The sequence below is a fragment of the Cyclopterus lumpus genome, chromosome 21, assembly GCF_009769545.1.
Source record: "Cyclopterus lumpus isolate fCycLum1 chromosome 21, fCycLum1.pri, whole genome shotgun sequence".
Lineage (NCBI taxonomy): Eukaryota > Metazoa > Chordata > Actinopteri > Perciformes > Cyclopteridae > Cyclopterus > Cyclopterus lumpus.
The window spans coordinates 4,534,178-4,558,784 of NC_046986.1; the positions used below are offsets into that span (position 1 = coordinate 4,534,178).

General features: G+C 40.4%; 7 protein-coding genes across 8 annotated transcripts; 5 read left to right on the top strand and 2 right to left on the bottom strand.

The window, feature by feature from the left end:
• Positions 1 to 819: 819 nt before the first annotated feature.
• Positions 820 to 1,560, bottom strand: crygs4 (crystallin, gamma S4). Its single transcript, XM_034561775.1, has 3 exons — positions 1,552 to 1,560; positions 1,185 to 1,427; positions 820 to 1,095 (listed from the first exon to the last, which is right to left on the bottom strand). Exons 1-3 carry the CDS (start codon positions 1,558 to 1,560, stop codon positions 820 to 822), a joined length of 528 nt encoding a protein of 175 aa, XP_034417666.1.
• A 1,853-nt stretch (positions 1,561 to 3,413) lies between these two features.
• On the bottom strand, positions 3,414 to 4,641 carry LOC117750857 (gamma-crystallin M2-like). Its single transcript, XM_034562266.1, has 3 exons — positions 4,633 to 4,641; positions 4,208 to 4,450; positions 3,414 to 3,689 (listed from the first exon to the last, which is right to left on the bottom strand). Exons 1-3 carry the CDS (start codon positions 4,639 to 4,641, stop codon positions 3,414 to 3,416), a joined length of 528 nt encoding a protein of 175 aa, XP_034418157.1.
• On the top strand, positions 4,433 to 7,294 carry LOC117750855 (gamma-crystallin M3-like). Of its 2 annotated transcripts, none has more exons than XM_034562263.1 (3): positions 4,433 to 4,478; positions 6,584 to 6,823; positions 7,019 to 7,294. In XM_034562263.1, the coding sequence occupies exons 1-3, from the start codon at positions 4,455 to 4,457 to the stop codon at positions 7,292 to 7,294; spliced, it is 540 nt and encodes a 179-aa protein (XP_034418154.1). In that variant the 5' UTR covers positions 4,433 to 4,454. The 2 variants fall into 2 exon arrangements, with proteins under 2 accessions (XP_034418154.1, XP_034418155.1); XM_034562264.1 differs by lacking the exon at positions 4,433 to 4,478 and adding an exon at positions 6,447 to 6,455.
• Positions 7,295 to 10,024: 2,730 nt separating this feature from the next.
• On the top strand, positions 10,025 to 10,749 carry crygm5 (crystallin, gamma M5). Its single transcript, XM_034562265.1, has 3 exons — positions 10,025 to 10,033; positions 10,124 to 10,372; positions 10,468 to 10,749. Exons 1-3 carry the CDS (start codon positions 10,025 to 10,027, stop codon positions 10,747 to 10,749), a joined length of 540 nt encoding a protein of 179 aa, XP_034418156.1.
• A 2,308-nt stretch (positions 10,750 to 13,057) lies between these two features.
• Positions 13,058 to 13,828, top strand: LOC117750307 (gamma-crystallin M3-like). Its single transcript, XM_034561462.1, has 3 exons — positions 13,058 to 13,072; positions 13,200 to 13,442; positions 13,550 to 13,828. Exons 1-3 carry the CDS (start codon positions 13,058 to 13,060, stop codon positions 13,826 to 13,828), a joined length of 537 nt encoding a protein of 178 aa, XP_034417353.1.
• Positions 13,829 to 18,585: 4,757 nt separating this feature from the next.
• LOC117750343 (gamma-crystallin M1-like) lies at positions 18,586 to 19,340 on the top strand. Its single transcript, XM_034561507.1, has 3 exons — positions 18,586 to 18,594; positions 18,708 to 18,950; positions 19,065 to 19,340. The coding sequence occupies exons 1-3, from the start codon at positions 18,586 to 18,588 to the stop codon at positions 19,338 to 19,340; spliced, it is 528 nt and encodes a 175-aa protein (XP_034417398.1).
• A 3,074-nt stretch (positions 19,341 to 22,414) lies between these two features.
• Positions 22,415 to 23,181, top strand: LOC117750330 (gamma-crystallin M2-like). Its single transcript, XM_034561488.1, has 3 exons — positions 22,415 to 22,462; positions 22,564 to 22,806; positions 22,909 to 23,181. Exons 1-3 carry the CDS (start codon positions 22,448 to 22,450, stop codon positions 23,179 to 23,181), a joined length of 531 nt encoding a protein of 176 aa, XP_034417379.1. The 5' UTR covers positions 22,415 to 22,447.
• The last annotated feature ends 1,426 nt before the right edge of the window (positions 23,182 to 24,607 follow it).

The following is a 24,607-nucleotide window of genomic DNA, read 5'->3' on the forward strand; positions in this document are numbered from 1 at the left end:
TATCTTCAGAAAAAAAAGGTCTGATATTCTCATAACAACATGCGGCATCAATGTCTGTAACGTCAACATTACTACTTAAAATATTTGTGGTTGTATTAGATGCTGCATTAAATTCCTTTACGACAAATATGGAATCCGTACGATCTGTAACCAAAGAAGGTTCATTCATGGTTTTATCAACCAAGCAGTGTCCCACAATCGGCTTTCTTATAAGATGTATTATATTGATATATTATTATTAGTAGAATCAATAAACCAGTTCACAAGTTTCCAGTTCAGATCGTCTGCTGTGCATCAAAACCAAAACAATAAATAAAACAATAAATAATTTCTACGTGAGGTAACGGATCCTTTTAAAGGGCTCAACAACGTTTCCTAAAAGTAATTTGTTACAGCTTTTATTGTGGAAATCTTGGTGTTACCTATATTCATATTTATGTATGACGATGATGTTTAATAGGCCAAACAAATAATTTGGTAGATTTGTCAATAATAAAAAATAGTCATTAGTAGCGGTCTTGTCCTTCGATCTCGACTCAGCACCCCAATTAAACAGTTTCAACATAAACTGATCATCATAATATGGATATAAGTGTTCTTTTATATTTACTGCATTATTTGAGCTTAGTTGTACCTAGTAAACTGGCAACTGGATTTCAATTATCTTCATCGATAATGAATTGTTTCATCATCCATTTGTCTTCATATTAGATTTCTATAAGAGAAGATTTGAATTCAACTTTGCAGACACAAACAAATATAAGGGTCAAACACATTTATTGCAGTGCATGGCATCCCATAACAAGAGACTTCAACTGGTTATTGGTTATACTGGATTATTCTGATGGAGCCCACGGTGGATTTCAGAGCTCCCCACTCTGAGTGGTGCCGGTACTCCCCTTTCTCCAGCAGGTACTGGCGACCGCAGAAGTTGGGATGTTCAAAGAAGACCCAGGAGCCCTCCAGGACCTTGCAGGACTGGACTTCCTGTCTGAACCATTTCTCCTGGATGGACTTTGTGTTTTCTGTCAACTCCAAAGATTGACCGACAAAGTTTGGCCGGTCGAACAGCCTTAGCTTGTACTCAGCTTGGGCCTGAAACCAAAAAACAGTCCAAGAGACGATTCACGAGGGAGATTAGTTGAGATAGTCTCGTTTGAATTCTTTACTGTGACGGCACTTACGTGTTTGATGATCCTGCAGGATCTGACGCAGTCATTGAAGCCCATCCAGCGGCGGTGGTCATTGTACTCCCCCGGGCCAACGACGTACTGGTAGCCGTTGTAGTTGTCGCGTTGGTACAGAACCCACCAGCCGCCCTCCACCTTGACCGAGTTGCACCGGCGGATGAAGCCCTGAAGGTCTGCCGAGTCCCCTTTGCAGTCGTAGGACTTACCCCGGAAGTCCCGGTCCTCGTAGAACACAATCTGGAAAGAAACGCCAGGATTACAGATTCTGTGTTCAAATGTTTTTTCTCATTGACTCATTTTCTTGCACATTTTAAATGATGCTCCTGCAACTGAAAGCACACATTTCCAACACGGCGCTCACCTTCTCCATCGGTGGCTCTTGAAATACCGGATGCTGTGACCAACGCAGTACTCTTTATACATGGCAGAGACAATACTACCAAATGCGTGGTTAGCAGCGCATGTACCAGTTATTACAATCCAAATATTCATCTAGAGTCTGCCCATTGTTCTCCCTCACTGAATTGCCTTTCCACACACAATGGTTGTTCAGCAGTGCCAAGAATCTAAACGTCCGTCAACGCTCAGTCCAAACTGATCTGGACCGCTGCAATAAATGTGTCTTGTTTGTGCAATTTTATAATAAAGCTTTGATGTAAGCTATGAACTTTGAGGTGCTTTAAAATGAAAGTGTATCATCATTATCCTTTATTAATTTTGTATAGAATTATCTGGTCAAAATATGCATTATTACACAAAATCCACAGTTCATGAACATAATGATATCAAACTGCAATGATGAAACCTGCAGACGCTGGTAACTACTAAGGTTTTATTAAATGTATTGGACATTTTAAAAACTCAAATGTTTTCAAGAAGAATTAAACAAAAGAACCCCAAAACACTGTAGACGTGTCATTGAATCCCATCCACTGTTGGGGATCAGGGTATTCCCCGGGGCTCAGGATGTACTGGTTGCCAGTGTAGTTGGGATGCTCGTACAGCACCCAGCAGCCACTCTCCACCTTAACGGAGTTGCAACGGCCGAAGTAGGAGCGCAGGTCGGGACCGTCGCTGTGCACTCATGTGGAAGAATTAAACAGAAGAACCCCAAAACAGTACTGTAGACGTGTGTTTGTGTAGTGCAGCGTGGTGTCAGAACCTTTATTAAAAAATGTTATTTGTGTATGACTGCTTTAGCTCTGGAGGCAGTTTGGGGAACTATACAGATATGATAGTTTTATTTTGACAGGGTGATTGATTAAGCGCACAAAAAATGTCCATCTAAAAACAGAATCTACTTCTGCTATTCATATCATCTACTTCAGTACACAAGCATTTACATAAACACAATAAATACTATCTCGGGTTTAAAAAGAATATTTAATCGCCGGGACAAATTCAGAAAGTGATTTATCGTACAATATGTGCACCAAACAAATGCCAAACATATTTTATCTTTATTCATTAAGAATTAAGGTGAATAGTTAAAGATAATGTAATCCCAAACAGTATTACCATCAATTATGCTGAAAGGTTGTGATGATACCATATCAAATTACATATAGTAAGCAAAACAATGATCAAATTATTAAGTATAGGTAATTTTTATTCAGATTTATAAGGTGTTTTACTAATACAGATATAAGACAAACTACTGGTTTCTGTTGTGGATGAATGTTGGCTAAAAACATATTTTGTGCCCTGAAGTATGACATTGTGATGTACATCGTGAATCAGGATCTGTGCATAAATGATTGTTTTGACGTGAAATATGTTTCTAACTATCGACGTCTAACGTTAACTGTTTGTAAATTAATCATTTATCTTGCACTCTCTCGCTAAGTTCCCTCATTGCATAATTCACGTCCCCTGCTGACATGAAGTAGCATCTGACACCAATCTGTCATGTGACGTTAATAACTGTGCAGAACAACGCACGACTTGTGTCGTCGAGGTGTCACGTAACTCAACAAGAAAGAACGCAGTCGTCACCGTTGTGGGCAATAAATACTTTTATTAATTTGGGTGCAACATTGGTGGTTTCTGGGGAGAAGCACAGATGTTCTGGACTCTTCTGGAACGCTGAACGTCGTGAAGGGTTCTCGAACAATCTCAAGATGGATGTATTTGGAACCTTTTTGGGGGCCCTGGAACTTTTTCTTAAGGAATCTTTGGTGGTCTTTGGTGTTCACGTATCTCTTTTAGGGGGCCACCGCGGGTCTAGAACTCTGTGATCTTGCGGAAGGATCCCACGGCGGGGGAGGTGGCGCCCCAGTCTGTGAAGTCGTGGTACTCCCCCCGTTCCAGGAAGTACTGGCGCCCGTGGTAGTCGGGCTGCTCGTAGAGGACCCAGGCGCCATCTGTGACCACGGAGGAGTGGACTTCCTGGAACTTGAAGGCCTCGTAAACCGATGCGCAGTCCTCGGCGCACTCCGCCGCCTGGCCTTCGAAATCCTTCTTCTCGTAGAACCTGATCTTCCAGGACTTTCCGTATACCTTGAAAGAGTAGTGAGTAAGTAACGTTGATGAAATCACATTAGTGTTTAGCATCTGAACCGTTGGACCTATTTCTGTGTACTCATTTACTTGGCTCACGTCTACAAAATGGGTTTCTTGGCTGTTTCCCTACTTTTCTTCAATAATTGAAGTGGACATAAAGCATTCTGCTGCCAAAACATGAGCCTTTTATCTCTCCCTTTATTTCTGTTGGCCTTTGACTGATTATTATTTGACTGATTACTGCTTGGTTGGTGCACTCTGTGGTATTTGACTGCAGCTGGGTGCTCTCCTGCAAAAGAATTAACCCAGAAATGCTTGAAAATCAAGCTGTGTCCTGGATTTTACGTCAACTACGACCCATTATGACTTGTGTTTTATTAAATCTACTGCATGATATAGCAAATGTATCCCTGTTTAATAAAACTAAAACATAAACAATATTATTACCTGCACAAGACAATCACTACTAAATGATGGCTTTCAAAGCTGTAACCTGTACTAATTATTGAGCTTACATTTTTGATAGAGCGACATGACTTGATGCTATCATTGAATCCCATCCACTGTTGGGGATCAGGGTATTCCCCAGGGCTCAGGATGTACTGGTTGCCAGTGTAGTTGGGACGCTCGTACAGCACCCAGCAGCCACTCTCCACCTTAACGGAGTTGCAACGGCAGAAGTAGGAGCGCAGGTCGGGACCGTCGCTGCTGCACTCATGGCGGCGGCCTTCAAAGTTCTTATCCTCAAAGAATGCAATCTGGATGGAAGGAAACAGACCAATCCTGGTAAGCTATCATCCCGGCATTGTAGGGAATACAACAACGGCATATTGTTGCCATTAAAATGACAACCACCTAGACAAAAGACAGCTTATGTGCACGACATAGTTACTGCCTGAAAGATCGTGAAATCCTTCATAAAACAGCGTTAGCTCCTTACCTTCCCCATTGTTAATGCCACTGCTTGCTTGCCACCCAGCTGCAGCTGTGTGGTGGTTTATATCGAAATGCAGAATGTGCAAACGAGGGGAAACTGTTGTCATCTAAATTAGCTTGATTTACATATCAGCAAAACGGTTTGGTCAACTTTGATTTGCCTTTGGTCACATGAGACGGCCTCAAATCAAAGAATTGACAAAGTTGTAAAACTTATCAAGGCCAACAGTCATCTTTAATGATAATTGTGTGCATTGTTTCCATCGCGTTCATTGTTATTTGGTCTAAATCAGCAGACTTTGTTCATGGGATGGGACATTATCTGGTAGATTGTCATCTATGTTGCCTTATTACAGGATGAGGTTATATCATCACGATGGCAATGCAGTCTTTTATTCTTGGACGACGGTTGGCGGTAGTAAGCCTTGAAACCTATGTCATACTTAAGAGTCTTGTGACCAGTTGGTTAGGTGAGCGTTAGAATGCATGCACAATTCTGGATTCTTGAAACAGATTGAAGATAATTAAGAAAATATTTATTTTATTAAACCCAACAACGTGTGTTCAATCCCGCTTGAAGCTGCAGCGTCGTTCCCTCAAAGGTTAACCAACAACATTACATTATACATGACATCTGAGTTGGAAATGTCCAAATGTCTGCAGCGAGAAGGTTTTATTTAAGAGCTGAATTAAGCTGGTGTCCTGATTTGAACCTGCTGTTGTGGTTTAATGAACCATCAAGATGGTTTATTTTTTTAATGAATTCACATGATTAGCTGGATATTATGATCTGAAGACACATCTAAATATACACAACATTATGATCTGAAGACACATCTAAATATGCAGATTGTAAGCAGTGTTTTGGTTAGTAATGAAAATAAAACATTTAATCGCATCTAGGAACGATGCATGTTGGGCTCTCCTGATCAGAATAGAACCATCGATCATGTTTATTAGTCTGGTTTTCCTGAAAATACCTTTCATAGCAATGCTAATAGAGGTAAAATACCATCAGACCACTTAATCATAAGTCATTTACTCATACCAACCTTTTGAAGCTAAATGTTGTAAGCAAAATACACTGAATATACACTAAATATATCCCTTGTAGACCGTAGCCAGATGTATTCAATTACTATGGTTTTCATGTCTTGCACTTGCATTAAAATGAACAAACACAGATATCACATGAGATGAAATAACTACATGTCTGGGCATCCAGGTGTTTGAGATAAGTGTAAATATTAAGGGACCAGAAATAAACAAAGGACGTTTACTAAAACTATTCTCATTTCTGCAGCACCGAGCTTTAGCTGCTCCACACTGTGGTTTGAGTGCATGTCCGGGGGGGGGGGAGGAGGGGGGGTTTGCAAATATAACATTGACAGTGTGGAATAAATGTATTAGAATAAACTCACAGTCGTGTAAAACTCTATTCTTAAGACATCCACGCTCTGAACTAGTAGCACATTTAAACGAAGCGTGACAAATCCATTCGGACGGATTGTCCGAACCCCGTTTGTTTTTCTTTCTCGTCGCACTAATCTTCTCAAGTCTGAGAAATGTGTGGACTGCAGCTCAGGTTCTTCTGCCTCCTCTCCTGCCTTGTGTCTTCCACCCGTTTCCCCACTCCCTTTGTGCTCGATCAGGATATCACACATGAAATTGGCAGCGATGGCAGAGCTGCTTATTCATCAGCTTCCAGATGATTTGAATGACAAAAAACTCTGTTACGGCGCGCATAAAGTATAAAGGCCGCTCGGTATAAAAGCCACGAGTTGTTGGACAGATTCCCACAAACACAGATCATTCAACATGGGCAAGGTTTGTCGTGGAGTAGACCAGGAAACGAGCACTTTTTCAGTTTAGGAGGAATGTAAACAAGTACATCAAAAATTATAATAATTCAAGCCGATTCCAAATTTGGTTTGTTCTGTTTTTCTTTCCTACAGATCACCTTCTACGAGGAGAAGAACTTCCAGGGCCGCTCCTATGAGTGCATGAGCGACTGCTCTGACATGACCTCCTACCTGAGCAGGTGCCAGTCCTGCAGGGTGGAGAGCGGCTGCTTCATGGTGTACGACCGCACCAACTACATGGGAAGCCAGTACTATATGAAGAGGGGCGAGTACTCTGACTACATGTCTTTTGGCATGAGTGACTCCATCCGATCCTGCCGTTTGATTCCTCAGGTGTGGAAGGATTTTAAAAAACAAATAAACCAGTCATCTTTAATGTCTAAGTAACATTCTATCGGATCAGAAGAGTCAAATAAATTGCTATATGTATTTTTATTTTCCTGCTGTGCTGTTGGAATGTAAAACTGCAATGTCTATTTCTTCGGAGCCCAACGCTGACCTCGTCCTCCTCTTTGTGTTCATCCACAGCACCAAGGACAGTTCAGGATGAAGGTCTACGAGAATGAGAACTTCGGTGGTCAGAGTCACGAGATGATGGACGACTGTGACAACATCATGGACCGTTACCGCATGAACGACTGCCAGTCCTGCAATGTGATGGACGGCCACTGGCTGATGTACGAGCAGCCCCAGTACAGAGGCAAGCAGATGTACATGAGGCCCGGAGAGTACAGGAGCTTCAGGGACATGGGCATGAGCGGCATGAGGTTCATGAGCATGAGGCGCATCATGGATTCCTGTTGAAGCAGAGAAAAAGAAATGTGTTGAATAAAAAATGAAAGAAGAATCAAACGCCACCTTGTCATCGTCTTGTATATGTATGTGTGTGTGTTTGAGGCTTAAATCTGCATAACTGGCCTTTAAAGTGAGCCGGTGCATCATATTCATCCATCTAAGTCACACATTCTAAGCTGGATGTGTGAGTACATTTAAGTGGTAACGGTATTACCACTCAAATGTACTCCATTGTGCACACCTGCTAAATAGCATGCCAGATTTAGAAGTTCAGGAAATATCATAAAGATACATACTGTGTTATGAGGTTTTGCACAAAGCAAATTAATTCAGCACGCAGAAATCTTCTTACTCACGATCAAACATCGTTTGTATTTTCATACACTACAAAAGTCACGTCCGCTATTACAACTCCATGTTGTCACTGTTACGCCATGCAATTACAAAAATAAATAGATAGATACTCTAGAAACGTGTTGAAAGAACACACACAGTGCACATACTGTACATGCGACTGTTGTTTATGCAGTTCCTAGACAAAATTAAAAAAAACTCTTAAAGGGGATCTCCACCAATTTACAGTTCAGTTTATGAAACAGTTGTGCACTATCATCTGTGGCCCCGACAATATCCCTTCATTAGTAAGTGATCAGGGGTGAGACCCTTTCATCATAACCAGCTTCTTTTGAGACCTCCACCTTTCAAAAAGTGCTTTACTAAATAGTCAATTTCTGTACTGCGCCTTTAAGCCGGGATTTCATAATCCGTGAATACACTTCGACATTCACTTTTCTCAATGCATGTTGTTGAGTAATAGAATGCGGTACCCTTTTCATGATTCATTTAATTTTTTATGCTTCATTATGTCTACAATATTTGCTCATAATGCATATAGTATTCTGAAAAGTTCATGTCTGGACACGTTATAATATAAACAGTGTAATATTTTAACTCTAGACGTCCAAACAGTGGACCTCAGATCTTAGTGTAGTTCGCTGTGGCTGAGCGAATCAGCCAGGCTCATAGAGCTTTGTACGACTACCCGTCTGGCGGCGATGCTAGAACATGCAAAAAAAAATACATAAAAACGTGCGGCCTGATCGTGGATATCGTATGGAATGACTTTTCTAAGACATTCGACCGGCGTTTAGCCCCGAAAAACTGCGAGAAATTGTCCCATTCACTTGAATGGGGTTTCGCCGTGAAGAGAGTAAAATAAACACTATTCTTTGTGCCCACAGTGGCTCGCCATACTTTAAGGTAGAGAAATTATTTAAAGTTTAAAACGTTAACAAAAGGCTGGAGTTTATTTGCCCAATTGGGCATTTTTTCATAGCTAGCATAGTTTTTATGTAATCATTGTTCAAGTTTAGGAAGTTTTTCAGACAGCTTCAGAGTTTACAATGAGTTGTTTGTATTGATGTCATCGCCAAAGTGCAGAGCAGCTTCAGGATCTTGCGAAAAAAAAATTTGTATAATGTCGCTACGACCACAATTGTTACTCTTTAGGCATTATTTATAGTGCAAAACGTAACAAATATTGTGCTTGTCATACACTTATGCCAATGGAATCCAAGTTTCAGGAAGTCCACCTCTCTGCTCCATTGCACTCCATTGTCAAACTGAGCCACATTTTCTTTCTTGAAGAAAACAGGAGAACTTTCTGAATTTGGAATATATTTATATATACATCTCGGTTGTTGCCACACCATCTATAATCTTGTGACATTTTTACTTATACAATCTATGCATCAGCTCTTGTACTTATGTAGTTTTCTTTTCTTTCTACCTGTGGTGACCCATAACATTTCATTTTATCAATATTTAATAAAAAAATAAACAACACACACATTCAGACAGCATCCCTTTATCATATCCAATACTATAAGTCAATATTTTGAAAATCATAGTTCAAATATACATAACTAATGCTGATTCCTTCAAAATATTAATTTCAATGATGTCGGATAAAACACAGCATTCCACAGAGAGGGTATAAGTTAACGCTTGTGAGGCAATACTTTACTGGTGTATTATTTTAAGTATAGTACTACAAAGTAAAAACACAAGTAAAAGTCCTGCATTGTCAATTTGACTTAATCAAAAGTGTGTAACTGTGATAAGGACATTTTAAAAGTAGAGGTATTCATTTTTCAAAACCGGAGTTACAAGGTGCTAAGAAAATACAGAACCATAAAATACAAACGTTGAGTGTTATACAATCATACATTATATCACTGAATCCCTGTAACTGATGTGTTAAATGTGTATGTAGTATTTTATTGTTGTATCTGGTTGATGTGGAGCTAATACACTATTTTATACACTTCGGGTTGTTTTATTAATAAAAATGTATCACACTTTATGGTAAGAAAATAAAAATACAACATTTCCCTTCTGAAATGTAGTGGAGCAGAAGTTTAAAGGAGCAGAACATTTAAATGCTCATGTTTGTACTTTACCACACTACTGTCACCATGGTGATGACGATACACCCACCTGTACCCCACAGGACAGCCCTGCAGTTGGCACTGCACCAGATGCACACAGTCTAGAATAGTTGCCATTTACAGACCGATTCAACAAACATCACAGCCCCCCTTGTATGCTCCGCTGCTGAGTAAGATGTTCAAAACAATGGCTCCATAGATCTTTTTGCTATCACGACGGGTATAAAAGTGGCCGCGGGTTCGGCTGTGCAAAGTATCCGCGCAATCAGGAATCGGACTGAACACCAAAATGGGCAAAGTAAGAGATCATCGTTACGAGATACGGGGTCGACAAATAACTTCAACGTGGCATTCGAGATGGTTCTGAAGTGTGCCATTTGACTTTCAGATCATCTTCTACGAGGACAAGAACTTCCAGGGTCGCTCCTACGAGACCAGCAGCGACTGCGATGAGCTGACTTCTTATCTGAGCCGCTGCAACTCCTGCAGGGTGGAGAGCGGCTGCTTCATGGTCTACGAACGACCCAACTACATGGGCCACCAGACGCTGGCGAGGAGGGGAGAGTACCCCGACAACCAGCGCCTGATGGGCATGACCTCGAGCGACTGCATCCGCTCCAGCCGCATGATCCCCACGGTAGGAAGCTCTGCGTTGAAGGATGAGGTCCAAGATGGACGGGCACTCTCCAAAGCGGAGTGATCTTTTATCTCTCTCGTGTGTCGTTTCTACAGCACAGGGGCCAGTTCAGGATGAGGATCTACGAGAGGGAGAGCTTCAGGGGTCAGATGAACGAGGTGACTGACGACTGCGACTCCATCCAGGACCGCTTCCACATGTCCGACTGCCAGTCCGTCAACGTGATGGACGGCCACTGGCTGATGTACGAGCAGCCCCAGTACAGAGGCCGGATGCTCTACCTGAGGCCCGGAGAGTACAGGAGCATGAGGGACATGGGAACGGGTCCCATGGACATGAGGATCGGATCCATCCGGCGCATCATGGATTCCTGTTAAAGAACAGAACGGGCTCCAGGCTTGAAATTGTAAAAACATGATTAAAGAATTGTTATCATCAGGGAGGAAATTTGGGCACAAAATTTGATGAAGAAATTGCATTAATTATCATCAACTGTTCCTGAACAGTTTGGGCTGTTGTGAATGCTGCTATTTTAATAACTGTATCCCACAGCCTGGTCTTCTACCTATGAAATGTGTGATCTCATTCATGATACACGTGACATTAAAAATGAATTTCAAAGGATTAAAGTTGTGTAACTGTGCATGATTTTCTACACGTAGACAAAAGACAAAATATAGCTTATTAAAAACAAAAAGTGAATAAAAAGATGTACGGCATGCCGGTTTTTTTCATGCAGCGAGTGCGTTTAAAAAAACACACGGACATGTGAACATTGTTTTGACACGGACTTATGCAAATATGAACTTGTGCTTTAAGGCAACAGATACATCATAAATGATATTATTCAACTTTCCCTGTTGTGACCAGTCAACTTAGGCCATTGTCTAACACTTTCAATGCATGCAAAACATTTTATTATGTCGATAAAATTAAACAATAATATGCATAATAAACACAAAGAAACAGAGGTTGAATGAATACTGAGCCATGTTTATATTTTTATATAAATGCATACTACAGTGCATTAGAAATATACTTTTTTGACTGAATTAAAAGAGTCTGCTCACCACTGAGCTTTTAATAATGGGTCTTTTATAAAACTAATATTAGTTGCGGTCACACTGGTACTAAAGAAGGAAATTCACTTCATTAAAAATGTGGTGCAGATTATTTTTAATAAAGTAAATTTCAGAAATAAATAAATAATGAAAATATTTACTGCAGCATTGGATGGAGTACATTTAGTTATCTATGAGGATCTGAATAAATAATAACAAACGTGGGAGTCAATCATTTTACTTATTATTATTATTAGTATTAACAACACAACATTAACAACCTTATATCTAATTATTTTGAGAGTTAACTAATTGATAATGATTTAATATAGGGATGTATACGAATTATGCTTCTGCCTGTACCTTTTCAGTCATATTGTATATTAGATTACATTAGATACAGGCTTTACTCATTGTATTGTATAAACATAGTACAAAATGTAATGTTGTGTAAAATATTTACTGAAAAAACACACTACTACTTAAAAAAAAGAAGGGGACAGGTCACGTTAATGTGTGTTATTGCGAGTGTACATATGGTCTTTTTCTTATTTCATATACTTCTAATTATATATATATTTTTACTTTCTCCATTCATAATTTATGTCTTTATGCTGCTGTGACACCCACATTTTCCTCTCTGGGAATCAATAAATGGTCGTATCTTGTTTTATTTTACTGACGTCTCTGTGTTCTCATTTGCTGCTGCAACACGATAACTCTCCCGCTGTGGGGCTAATAAAGGATTGTCTTATCTTATCTTGTCTCATTGTCGTATTTCCTTCGCTGTTCCACGGGTCAGAAACATCCCTCAATATTTCCTCAGCCACCAGCGTCCATACTGGTTTGATGATGGCGAGTCCCAACTACAGTGACATCAAACATATTGTGACTGGGCGATGCACGTGTCAGATGGACATAAGGTGCCAATATCTGGTTCAAAGTTTCTAAAATATCCATTTTAAGATCATAGTCTAATAAACATTATTAGCAAATAAATGTGTGTGTTGTTATCATACATTAAGCCACTATAAAAGGAGAAGGAAACTGGTCAGTTACAGTGCTGTATGAGAGGCAACGCAATACATATATATATATATATATATATATACACAACTTGTATTGCAAGTTGTATATGCATATTGTATATTATATATATATATAATATTATATATAACTCAATATATCCACTTCATGTTACTGTGTATGCTCCTATTCAGATTGTTGAAGTCACATCATAAGCCAGATAATTATATAACATTCAACTTGCCTTTATTATCTGACATTTTTGATATAAATGTATATGTATATTTCAAATCATTGGGTAAGTAAACTGCATCGAGTAGACTGTGAAATATGGAGATGGGTGTCACGTTACAGTTGGAAGCTTCTCTTTATATATCGGACAACAATACTGCATGTGTACAGTAGATGCATTTCCACCAGAGTGCTATAGTGCTGAATAATAACCCTTTCTTCTATGACATGTTGCTGGGTCAGGGGTTTGCACAATAGAAGCCCAACATACTTTTTTCACATTGAGCAGGTATAAAAGTAACGGTTAGCACCGACAGGAATACACAGCAGCCACAGCTCAGTCCTGAGGACCAACCCAAAATTAATCATGACCATGGGCAAGGTAGGTATTGGGAAGGATCCACCCATTACAAAAAAAATCTCTATGTATTAATCACTGGAGATTCATGAAAAAAAGCCTCTCAGAGCCCACTGAAAATGGTGCTGATGAAGCATTGTTTTGCTTTCAGATCATCTTCTACGAGGACAGGAACTTCCAGGGTCGTCAATATGAGACCAGCAGTGACTGCCCAGAGCTGACCTCCTACCTGAACAAGTGCCAGTCCTGCAGGGTGGAGAGTGGCTGCTTCGTGGTCTATGACCGCCCCAACTACATGGGGAACCAGTACTTCATGAAGAGGGGCGAGTACTCCGACTACCAGAGCATGCTGGGCATGAGGGACTGCATCAGGTCTTGCCGTACCATCCCCATGGTACTGCAGGGGTTTCATTCTCTAGCTTGTAAATCTTCCAGACATCTTTGAATGTTGTTTTTTTTTAATCTTTTTTTTCTTCCTCCCCTTGAATGTTTTCCCTGCAGCACAGGGGATCCTACAAGATGAAGATCTACGAGAGGGAGAACTTCGGTGGTCAGAGTCATGAGATGATGGAGGACTGTGACAACATCCAGGACCGCTACCGCATGTCCGACTGCCAGTCCTGCAACGTGATGGAGGGCCACTGGCTGATGTACGAGCAGCCCCAGTACAGAGGCAAGCAGATGTACATGAGGCCCGGAGAGTACAAGAGCTTCAGGGACATGGGCATGAGCGGCATGAAGTTCATGAGCATGAGGCGCATCATGGATTCCTGCAACTAAATTTACAATAAATTCCACCAAAATAAAATCTTTCTACTCTGCTATTTGGACTTGTCTCACTGGTTGTTTTGAGAACCGGGCATTAAAAAGAGGGGATGTCAATGGGAAAGAGATGGGAATCAGTGGGGGTAAATGATCATGAGGCACATCCATATATGTGGCAAAGTTTTACGGCTATAAGACCTGCATAAAAATGGAAAATAAAGATTATGATCACGAGTCTTGTTATTAGTTTTTGGTCGACATTGCACGTTTGCAATTTGATGGTATTCAATTCAAATGTATTTAATTGTACTTTGTTTTACAACAGATTTGGATTTCCCACACAGATTTATATTTACATTTCAATCAGGAGAGACTTTCTTAGAATTTACCAATAATTTATTACACATGCATACAATTTATATAGTGCAAAGTCTTTGGCGATTTGAAATATCCTGAAATAGGATAATCAATAATTTTGACAGCAACGATGTGATTGGCTGAATAAAACTGCTGTTTTACACCCCACAGCCCCCAAATAAGGGTCCGAATTAGGAGACTCTAGGTTTTCAGGTATAACCATAAAGATAATGATGAAATAATATCATGATGTTTCACATTAAATTAAACAGCAGAACGTAAGCTACGATAATTAGTAAGCCGTTTTCAAATGCTCCAAACACAATTCACACAATAGTCAAAATAAGAACTCAAGTATCATATTCATAATTTGCCTTAAATCAGTTTACCGTCCAGTTTTCCGGGCCTAGTGACCCGTAGCTACGTCCTAGCAGAGTCCACACAGATTCCAGTCATAGTTTTAAAAATCCTCTACATCCAACCCCCACTGAGATACAAGCAAAAGAACACAGCAACACAAATCACTTCATCACTTTACAGTGTACAAATTGCAAAAAACTAATTTTTAAAATGACTAATAACATTTTTTTTAATGCTGTATTTGCATGTATTTAACCCCATTAGTAATATAAAAGTGAGATATATATATAGTCTGGTACATGAGAAAACTCAAATGGCACAGATTGTGCCAGATGCATTTTTAAGATCTTGCCTAAACTGTCTATACCGTCTAACGAGGCTCTAATTCTGTTCAGCTTCACTTTTTCAAAGTTGACCTTTGCAGAGATACTCTTCATATATTGTGCTAGGATGCTGATGGGAAAAAAAACTACTAGCTGCATCATTCCAAAGAGATAATCATAATAATAAGTGTTTATTACAAGGCAAACCTGTAATTCTTTTAATTTGTGCTGCGTGCCATCTTCATTTAATCTTAACCAGTAACATATAGGCTGATATTTACACATCTATTCTCACAAGTGTTTACTTTATTATAACACCAACATTATTCAAATAGCCCTTGTGGTAGAGGAGATACACCCTTTTTAGTTTGGGTATGTTTTACGAGCAGAATCCTACAAAAATAGGCTGGGGTGTAAAAGGTTAAGACAAGATGAGGAGCAAACAAAACAAACAAACAGAACATTTCGGGCAAAAAGGAAAAAACTGGAGAAGCTATGCGGAGTGAGTCATGTAGTGGAGGGTAGAGTGCAGGGGTTAGCAGGTGAAGTCGAGTTTGAAGAGGTGGGTTTTGAGGGCTTGCTTGAATGATGATAGGGTGGGAGCCTGACATGTGGATTGGGAGGGTGTTCCAGAGGGGGGTGCAGCAGCTGAGAAGGCCCTGTCACCCCAAGTCCGGCGCTTGGTCCTGATGGTCTTCAAGTGTTTGCACCGGCGGACCTGAGGCAATGGGTTGGGATGGGGAGGAGGTCTGAAAGGTAGGGAGGAGCCAGGTTTTTTAGGGCTTTGTAGGTGGTGAGTAATATCTTAAAGTCTATCCTGAATTTGACCGGGAGCCAGTGAAGGTTGCGTAGGACCGGGGTGATGTGTTCATAGCGGCAGGTGAAGGTGAGCAGTCGAGCGGCAGAGTTCTGAACATACTGAAGTTTATTGAGGATTTTGTTGGGAGAGCCAAAGAGGATGCTGTTGCAGTAGTCAAGTCTGGAGGTTATGAGGGCATGGATAAGAATGTCAGTGGTGGCAGAGGACAGGGAGGGCCGGAGGCGTACAATGTTCCTGAGGTGAAAGAAGGCAGTTTTAGTGATGTGGTTGGCGTGGGATAGGAAAGAGAGGGTGGGGTCGAGGATGATACCGAGGTTACGGACCTGGGTGGAGGGGGTGACAATGGAGCCATCAATGTTGAAAGAAAAAGTCTGGGCTGAGCGGGTGAGGTAGTTAAGGCCGATGATGAGTATTTCAGATTTATTATTGTTAGGTTTGAGAAAGTTCTTTCTGTTGCATCCATGATTTTATATCATTGAGACAGGTGGAGAGAGTGGAGTGGGTGACTGAGGTGATGGTCTTGGAGGAGAAGTAGAGTTGAGTGTAGCAGTGGAAGTCGAGAGCAAGACGACAGATAATTTGTCCAAGGGGAAGGATGTAAATGATGAAGAGGAGGGGACCAAGCACAGAACCTTGGGGGACACCATGGGTCACTAGGGAGGTGGAGGATTTACAGTTGTTTAGGGCAATTGATATCGGTCTGAGAGATATAAGGTGAACCAGGAAAGGGCAGTGCCAGTTATGCCAAGGGAGTACTGGAGACGTGAGAACAGAATGGAATGGTTGATAGTGTTGAAGGCGGCACTGAGGTCAAGGAGGATGAGGAAGCCAGAGTCAGCAGCGAGAATATGTCGTTTGTCATTTTCAGTGTGTTTTGAACGGAAGCCGGATTGGAATATCAAAACATGAGCAACACTAAAGCAGCACCGAAAGTAACCACCCAGTCGTTACTTGAAACTGACAAATGTCCTGTTCATCTTCAAAAGAAATGTTGGGGCTGAAGACTAGTCCTGCAATGCTAAATAGCCTTTCACAGGCCGCTGAGGAAGGTAGAGGTGTGTTCAGCTACACAGGCAGCTATACGCACAGCTTACGCACAGTTTACGCGCAGCCTGCGCACTACAACGCGGTTCAAATCGTAATGCTGCACTCTCGCGGCTCCTCTCTACTACACTAATTGTCTCATTTGATTTACGGTAGCTAGCGAACATTAGCCTAACATACACCATGTATAGCTACATTTAAAGATCAGACACCTGTCTCCCCCTCCTACCCCGCCAGAGATATACTCCAATCCAGTGTTGGTCTTTGTCACCACCGTCGTTTGTTGCGGGAGTAGCAGGAGCTTCCATTTCTGCTTCCATCATGAAATCAGTCATCTACTCATGTAGCTAGTCGCTAGCTAAGTTAGCATCCTGGGCATCACTGGGAATCAAAAGAACGCAGCTTTGAGAGCACTTGTTTGCAATTGCGCAATAACGTGATTAACCAATGATTTAACTTCAAGCTAGCATCACTGATTCAACCTGCTTGCTTGGAGTCTGTGTTTCACCACAGTCCCCGACGTTGGTCTCTTGATATATTTTTTTCTAAAGATAGATTTGATTTTATAGCGAGTAACAAAGGTTTCAGGGGAAATGTATTGGAGTAAAAGTATCAGTTTTCTTTGAAAAACTTTGTGAAGTAAAAGTGAAAGAAAGAAAGAAATATAAATAGTAAAAAGTAAAGTATAGATATCCAAAAAAACTACTTAATGTAACACCCTGTTAGTTATGTGTCTGTCTCCCCTGTGTCTGTTGATTGTTCATTCCCTTCACCTGCCCTTAGCCACTCCTCTGCCTCCCTGATTGCTCATGCCCTCAAACCTGTGGTTTCCCCCCTTATATATACTCCCATTCTTTCCCTTGTCCCGTGCTGCAACCACCGCCGGTTCCCTCTGTGCCGCAGTACCCGGTGCCGCAGTCGACGCCGATTCTGACTCCCCGTGTCCCGTCGGCGCCCCGGCCGATCCCAGCTCCCCGTGTCCCGTAGGCGCCTGGCCGATCCCAGCTCCCTGTGTCCCAACGGAATGCCTCAGAAATGTCATTGTGGCTTATCCAATGAAAATGTAATCGAATCATTTAATTTAAATTGAACCATTTATCTGATTGTTCCGTATTGAACTCTGTAAAACGATCAAACTATTTCATAGTATTCTCCAGATTATCTAATAAAATAAATGTTTGTATTAAGATATTGAAAATATTTGGTATTTCAGATTCATTTTTCAATTTCTTTATTCACAATATTCTACAGTGATAATAATCATAAACCCATAACCACAATCAGGACACTATAATGTTTTAGTTTTTTCTCAAACTATTTTTCTTTTGCCATCACCAGCTCAAGGGTATTACTGGGTTATTAGGGTTGACTATTATGATACCCATCAGAAGACAATATAATGATGTCTATCTGGATTTAGTTTGAGGACCCCTTTTATCTGCTGAATGTTTAGCTTGGGTAAAATGTGAGCTTGTTGGCTTCTAATGTTTTAGTGGAATCCAAAAAGTGAGCTCAAGCCATAATTGTAAAAGTAATTGTGGCTTTTTACTAGCCTGTTAATTTAATCCGTAGCTGGTGCAGCTTCCAGCAACACATTTTAAACTGCACATAGAATATTCAAACGCCTAAAACCTTTTAAAAGAAATATGTCCTATTCTTGCGAAAGGAAAATTCTGTTTAGAGGTTGTGACCCTGTTGGTAAGCAAGTCCAAACTATAGGCTTCTATAGTTGCTGGGTCAGGACTTTGAACAATAGAGAGGCAAACTGTCTTTGTTTCTGGCCAGGTATAAATGCAACTTGTTCAGACGGGCAGAGTATCAGTTAAAAAAACCTTCTCTGGGAGATCTGGAAAACCACCACAGTCATCATGGGCAAGGTAGGAAAATAAATCTATGTTAATTATCCTACAAATATGTAAAGGGATATATGTATTCATGTCAACATGTGTTTCTGACTTTTGCCATTAAAATCTTTTACTTTGTTTTTCAGATCACCTTCTACGAGGAGAAGAACTTCCAGGGCCGCTCCTATGAGTGCATGAGCGACTGCTCTGACATGACCTCCTACCTGAGCAGGTGCCAGTCCTGCAGGGTGGAGAGCGGCTGCTTCATGGTGTACGACCGCACCAACTACATGGGGAACCAGTACTACTTGAAGAGGGGCGAGTACTCCGACTTCCAGAACATGCTGGACATGAGTGGTGGCGTCAGGTCTTGCCGTATGATCCCCATGGTAGGTTTAAAACACCATCCGTCACACTATGTTTCTACTTCGGGTGACAACCTCCACGAAACGTGATATTAAGATTTGTAATTTTTTTTTCTCTCCAAAAAAAACAAAAAACAGCATAGAGGCCAGTTCAGGATGAAGATCTACGAGAGGGAGAACTTCGGTGGTCAGAGCCACGAGCTGATGGAGGACTGTGACAACATCATGGACCGTTACCGCATGAACGACGTCCAGTCCTGCAACGTGATGGAGGGCCACTGGCTGATGTACGAGCAGCCCCAGTACAGAGGCAAGCAGATGTACATGAGGCCCGGAGAGTACAGGAGCTTCAGGGACATGGGCATGAGCGGCATGAGGTTCATGAGCATGAGGCGCATCACTGATATGTGCTAATTGTACATTTTGACTTCAATAAATGATGTAACTTTCCTAAATTCTGATGCCTTGGTTTTTTATTTAATTAGTATAACTTTAAAAAAAAAAGTTAATCAAATTGATTGAAATATCTCACCATTAAGTTGACATTTCATTGTAAAATGTGCATTTAAATGCTTCACAACAATCTCCAGCATTATTATATTACATTTATTCTCTTTGTGTCATGTCCCACATGTGACTAGAAGGCACTGTATATCAAACAACAACAAAAAATCTTCTGATAACATATGTGTACAAAGCTGAAAGAAAGACATTTTTAACAATATACACATCCACATTATTTCAGGTAATGTGTTTCTGTACAAAAAATTCAAAAACTAATTCATTATAGTTTGTTGAGGGTCGTAGCGTAGACTGGTGAATCAAGAGCTTTGCTTTTAAAATCAGGATCCAGTACAACACCTGCATCACTGCTGATGCTGCATTGAACTACCTGTCAATATCCGGCCCCATTTTATTCGTGAACAAGACCCAGAGACGCTACAGCTTGCTTGGACTCGTGACTCAATCCCAACGTGGAGGTACTGACTCTCAACCCGACCACTTAATAACGATTGCTATTGTGTTTATGAGTGTTAACAGTATTCTACTACTGAGTTACTAGGTGGTCGCTTATCAAACAGGCAACAAGCTGTTTCCAACCTATTGGGTTGCTGTGTAGTTGCTATAGTTGTTTCTGTGGTTTAATGCTGTTGCCTAAATATTTTCATTATGTGGAAAAAGTTTCAGAATCTTTTGATTAAAAATATATTTTCGTTAATTATGTGAACAAAAAGTAATTAGCCTAATATCTTTGACAATCTGACATTTCCAACATAATGGCTCATATGCAACGTAGATGTTTTTACCCACAAATCATGAAGTGGGTTCTCGCACCCTCGAACTTGAACAGATAGATGATTCCCAAAAGTCTCAAAAGTGAAGCTGTGAGAAGACGGAAAGAGACAACGCTGGAGTTACAGGAATAAGTGACATCGGCCACAACCAATTTTCCAAAGATGAAATGGAACGCTCCCATTCAATTACGCACAAATCAGCTGCCCAAAATATGGAAGTAGCAGAATATTATCTGTAATTTTAATGACAAGTATCAACACATTTGTTTAACTTTAGCTGCTGAAACTTGCCTTAAAGCTAACTATTTGACCATCCACTGTAATAACCAACTAACGAGACGTTAGTAGGAATCCCACAGCTTTTCTTGGCAAGTCCTGCCAAGTGGCGGCCGGGCGTCCAAGCTCACCGAGGTACTGATACCCTGATTGGTGCCATGACCAATGGGCTATGCTGACCAGCTGGAGGTCAATGCCTAATCTGAACCAATCAGCTCTGCCTCAACCAGTCTTGCCAAGAAAAGAAGTTGGATTTATATTCACGCACTAATTAGGGCTAGCAAGGTGTAGCATTAAATTAACTGAGGCCTGGTTCATTGCATAGTGGGGTTATAGGTTAAGTTACATATAGTCCTAATCAGGATAAGCAAACTGGATGCGTACTATAACATTATTGCTCTTCATTGGATTTGATTCTCAAAATGTATTAAAAAAATTGTTTGAAAATGATTCACAATACAATAAAACTAATATCTCATCTCTGCTTGTCTTTTTCAATTATGTTTGCTTTGTATTCAAACTTTATATTAGAAAGAACAAACGCTTTGGTATCACACGCAATTTTCCAAATATGGAATCTGAGGACATTGCGAAGCATCTGTAACCCAAAAACAGAACCGCCCCTTTGTTTCCTTGACTTTAAACTGTAAATCTTATTGTTTCAACTTTTGTGAGTCAGTCTCTGAGATGTGACAACGCTGAACGCATGCACATATGTTGCATAATCATCCAGCCCATGCATATTCATTCAGTATTTATTTATTTGCACTATTTGTATTGTTTACAACTTACAGAACACTTGATATTTACTTTCTATTCCATTTTATTTCTATTCCATTTTGTATTGTTATTGGTGCTTTTTATACATATGTACAGTATATACATATAAACCCCGTTCTTCCTCATATTTGTTTACATTATAATCCGCACAAATTCCTTGTATGTGATCACATGCTTTGCCAATAAAGCACATTTCTCCAGATTCTTACAAGAACATAATTTTAATCAACATGTCCAAATGATTAAAAAGGGACCTTATTCCATTCGTTGTAACAGTATCACATATGGACTAGTATCATTGAATTATTCAAACCCAAGATGCTCCGCAATATATGTTTATGTCTTGTGCATCAGTTCTATACATGTATACACATTTCTTCAAAATACAGCTACATATATCTATCTACCTTCATGATGAGAGTAACTATCTACTTAAATATATAATAAATTGTTCATAAAACACATTAATGTAAGCACATATAAGAGTTTATTAATGTAATTATCAATAACTGGAGCTCCTGTGCACACACGAGTGAAGGTTGCTGTATAAACAGTTAGTGGATAACTATATAACAATACACCGTTTTAATAATACAAAATATTTCTTCATTGAAGAAGTTCTATTTGTTCATAAATACTGCATATTAATAAACACTGAAACATCCTTACAGTGTAGCAAAACTTATCGAATAAAAAGTAAACCCTGTAAACTGGGTAATTAACATGGTTATTTATGTATTAATACTATATAAAGTACATGGCTCTACAAATGAATTAACACATTTTGTTCATACAGATGTGCATTATTGACCGGCAAGTCAGACTGTTGTGCTCACACCAAAGGGAAACTCATGTCTATACCACTAACCAATCAGAGGGCAGTACGGTACATTTTGAGACTATTGTTTGACATTCTGTATTGTAACAACAACAAAAATGTTCATTGTATTGACTTTCCTATTGAAAAAACAATTCTAAAGTCTTCTACAGGTCCAGTCACATGGACACGTGACATATGCCCCTGAGCACTCTATAGGCCTCTATACCATGTTGCTTGGTCAGGGGTTTACACAATAGAGGTCACATATTCTGTGGGTTCGGTCAGGTATAAAACAGGACCGGCATCAGTTTTCCAGCAGCACAGATCTCTGAACTACCAACACCACAACCATGACCATGGGCAAGGTAAGGACATTAACCTCACCGTTTATTTTTATTATCAACTATGTCAATTTAATTTCTAACTTTAAATATATTTTTATTCCTCTATGTTTCCCTTTTACCAGATCACCTTCTACGAGGAGAAGAACTTCCAGGGCCGCTCCTATGAGTGCATGAGCGACTGCTCTGACATGACCTCCTACCTGAGCAGGTGCCAGTCCTGCAGGGTGGAGAGTGGCTGCTTCATGGTGTACGACCGCACCAACTACATGGGGAACCAGTACTTCATGAAGAGGGGCGAGTACTCCGACTACCAGAACATGATGGGAATGAGGGACTGTGTCAGGTCTTGCCGTATGATCCCCATGGTAGGTTTAAAACACCATCCGTCACACTATGAGTGAGAACCCCCATGAATCTTGATATTAACTTGTTTTTATTCACTCTCCAATAAAAAACAACAACAATAGCACAGAGGACAGTTCAGGATGAAGATCTACGAGAGGGAGAACTTCGGTGGTCAGAGTCACGAGATGATGGAGGACTGTGACAACATCATGGACCGTTACCGCATGAACGACTGCCAGTCCTGCAACGTGATGGAGGGCCACTGGCTGATGTACGAGCAGCCCCAGTACAGAGGCAAGCAGATGTACATGAGGCCCGGAGAGTACAGGAGCTTCAGGGACATGGGCATGAGCGGCATGAGGTTCATGAGCATGAGGCGCATCACTGACATGTAAAAACAGTTGTCTAAATAAGCCAAAATAATAAAAACTTTTTTGACAAAATATACCTGTTTAATATGAATTTATTACACTCAGCGATTATTGTATCATCAAGCATAGTTGTAGTCTTCCACCCTTCTCTGCACTTCCATCCGAGCAGTTACCCACCCTTAACCTTAACTCTATAGAGACTGTGTCTGTCCCACGGCCACTTAAATTAATTAAATCAAAAGTAACCAGAAGAGGAGTCATACAAAATAACCTCATACAGGTTAACAACACTACTGCAACAGTGCAACAAAACAGGACGGGACTTGGACTCCCAAATATTAGATCTCTGTCATCTAAAGCTGTATTAGTAAATTATTTAATATCAGACAATCACATTGATTTATTGTGTCCTACTGAAACCTGGCTGAGTCATGAAGAATATGTCAGCCTAAATAAATCAACTCCTCCAAGTCATATTAATACTCACATTCCTCGAGGCACCGGCCGAGGAGGTGGAGTAGCAGCCATCTTTGAGTCAAGCCTATTAATGAATCCTAAACCTAAACTACTACTCATTTGATAGCCTTGTTCTTAGTCTTTCACATCCAACCTGGAAAACATTACAGCCAATTATATTTGTTATAGTGTACCGGCCACCAGGTCCATATTCAGAATTTATATCAGAATTTTCAGATTTTCTATCAAGTTTAGTCCTTAAAACTGATACGGTTATTATTGCAGGAGATTTTAATATTCATGTGGATGTTGATAATGATTGCCTTAGTGCTGCATTTATCTCATTATTGGACTTGATTGGCTATAACCCTCAGACCCGCGACCTAAAGCAAACTTCACGAAAGCTTGAAAGCATATGGCGTTCCACCAATCTGGAAGAATCACGCTTAGTTTGGCGAAATAGTCTTAAAACATATAAAAAGGCTCTCCGTAATGCCAGAGCAGCCTATTACTCATCAGTAATAGAGAAAAATAAGAACAACCCCAGGGTTCTCTTTAGCACTGTAGCCAGGCTGACAGAGTCACAGCTCTGTGGAGCCGTGTATTCCTATAGACCTCAGTAGTAATGACTTCATGAACTTCTTCAATGAAAAGATTTGAACTATTAGAGGCAAGATTGATGATCTCTTGCTGTCAACAAGTGGCGATCTGTCATCAAGAGGATTGGCCTTGGAAACGGCTCTATGCCCTGGTGTATATTTGGATGGCTTTTCTCCCATTAACCTAGACCAATTGTCTTCAACGGTTTCTACTTCTAAACCGTCTACCTCTCTTAGACCCCATCCCAACGAGGCTGCTTAAAGACGTGTTGCCTTTAATTGGCACCTCTGTTGGATATTGTTAATGTGTCTTTGCTAACAGACCATGTACCACATTCCTTCAAAGTAGCTGTAATTAAACCTCTCCTGAAAAAGCCCACTCTTGATCCAGAGGT

What these genes read in the sequence shown, in the direction of transcription:
- LOC117750307 (XM_034561462.1), top strand. An exon ending in CTTGCCGTACCATCCCCATG is followed by an intron (nt 13,443 to 13,549) that starts GTACTGCAGGGG and finishes TTTTCCCTGCAG; the next exon opens with CACAGGGGATCCTACAAGAT.
- LOC117750857 (XM_034562266.1), bottom strand. An exon ending in CATGTCGCTCTATCAAAAAT is followed by an intron (nt 3,690 to 4,207) that starts GTAAGCTCAATA and finishes TACTCTTTCAAG; the next exon opens with GTATACGGAAAGTCCTGGAA.
- LOC117750343 (XM_034561507.1), top strand. An exon ending in CTTGCCGTATGATCCCCATG is followed by an intron (nt 18,951 to 19,064) that starts GTAGGTTTAAAA and finishes AACAAAAAACAG; the next exon opens with CATAGAGGCCAGTTCAGGAT.
- LOC117750855 (XM_034562263.1), top strand. Translation starts at nt 4,455, where the DNA reads ATGGAAGGAAACAGACCAATCCTG. An exon ending in AAGGAAACAGACCAATCCTG is followed by an intron (nt 4,479 to 6,583) that starts GTAAGCTATCAT and finishes TCTTTCCTACAG; the next exon opens with ATCACCTTCTACGAGGAGAA. An exon ending in CCTGCCGTTTGATTCCTCAG is followed by an intron (nt 6,824 to 7,018) that starts GTGTGGAAGGAT and finishes GTTCATCCACAG; the next exon opens with CACCAAGGACAGTTCAGGAT.
- LOC117750330 (XM_034561488.1), top strand. An exon ending in CTTGCCGTATGATCCCCATG is followed by an intron (nt 22,807 to 22,908) that starts GTAGGTTTAAAA and finishes CAACAACAATAG; the next exon opens with CACAGAGGACAGTTCAGGAT.
- crygs4 (XM_034561775.1), bottom strand. An exon ending in CCTGCAGGATCATCAAACAC is followed by an intron (nt 1,096 to 1,184) that starts GTAAGTGCCGTC and finishes TTTTGGTTTCAG; the next exon opens with GCCCAAGCTGAGTACAAGCT.
- crygm5 (XM_034562265.1), top strand. An exon ending in CCAGCCGCATGATCCCCACG is followed by an intron (nt 10,373 to 10,467) that starts GTAGGAAGCTCT and finishes TCGTTTCTACAG; the next exon opens with CACAGGGGCCAGTTCAGGAT.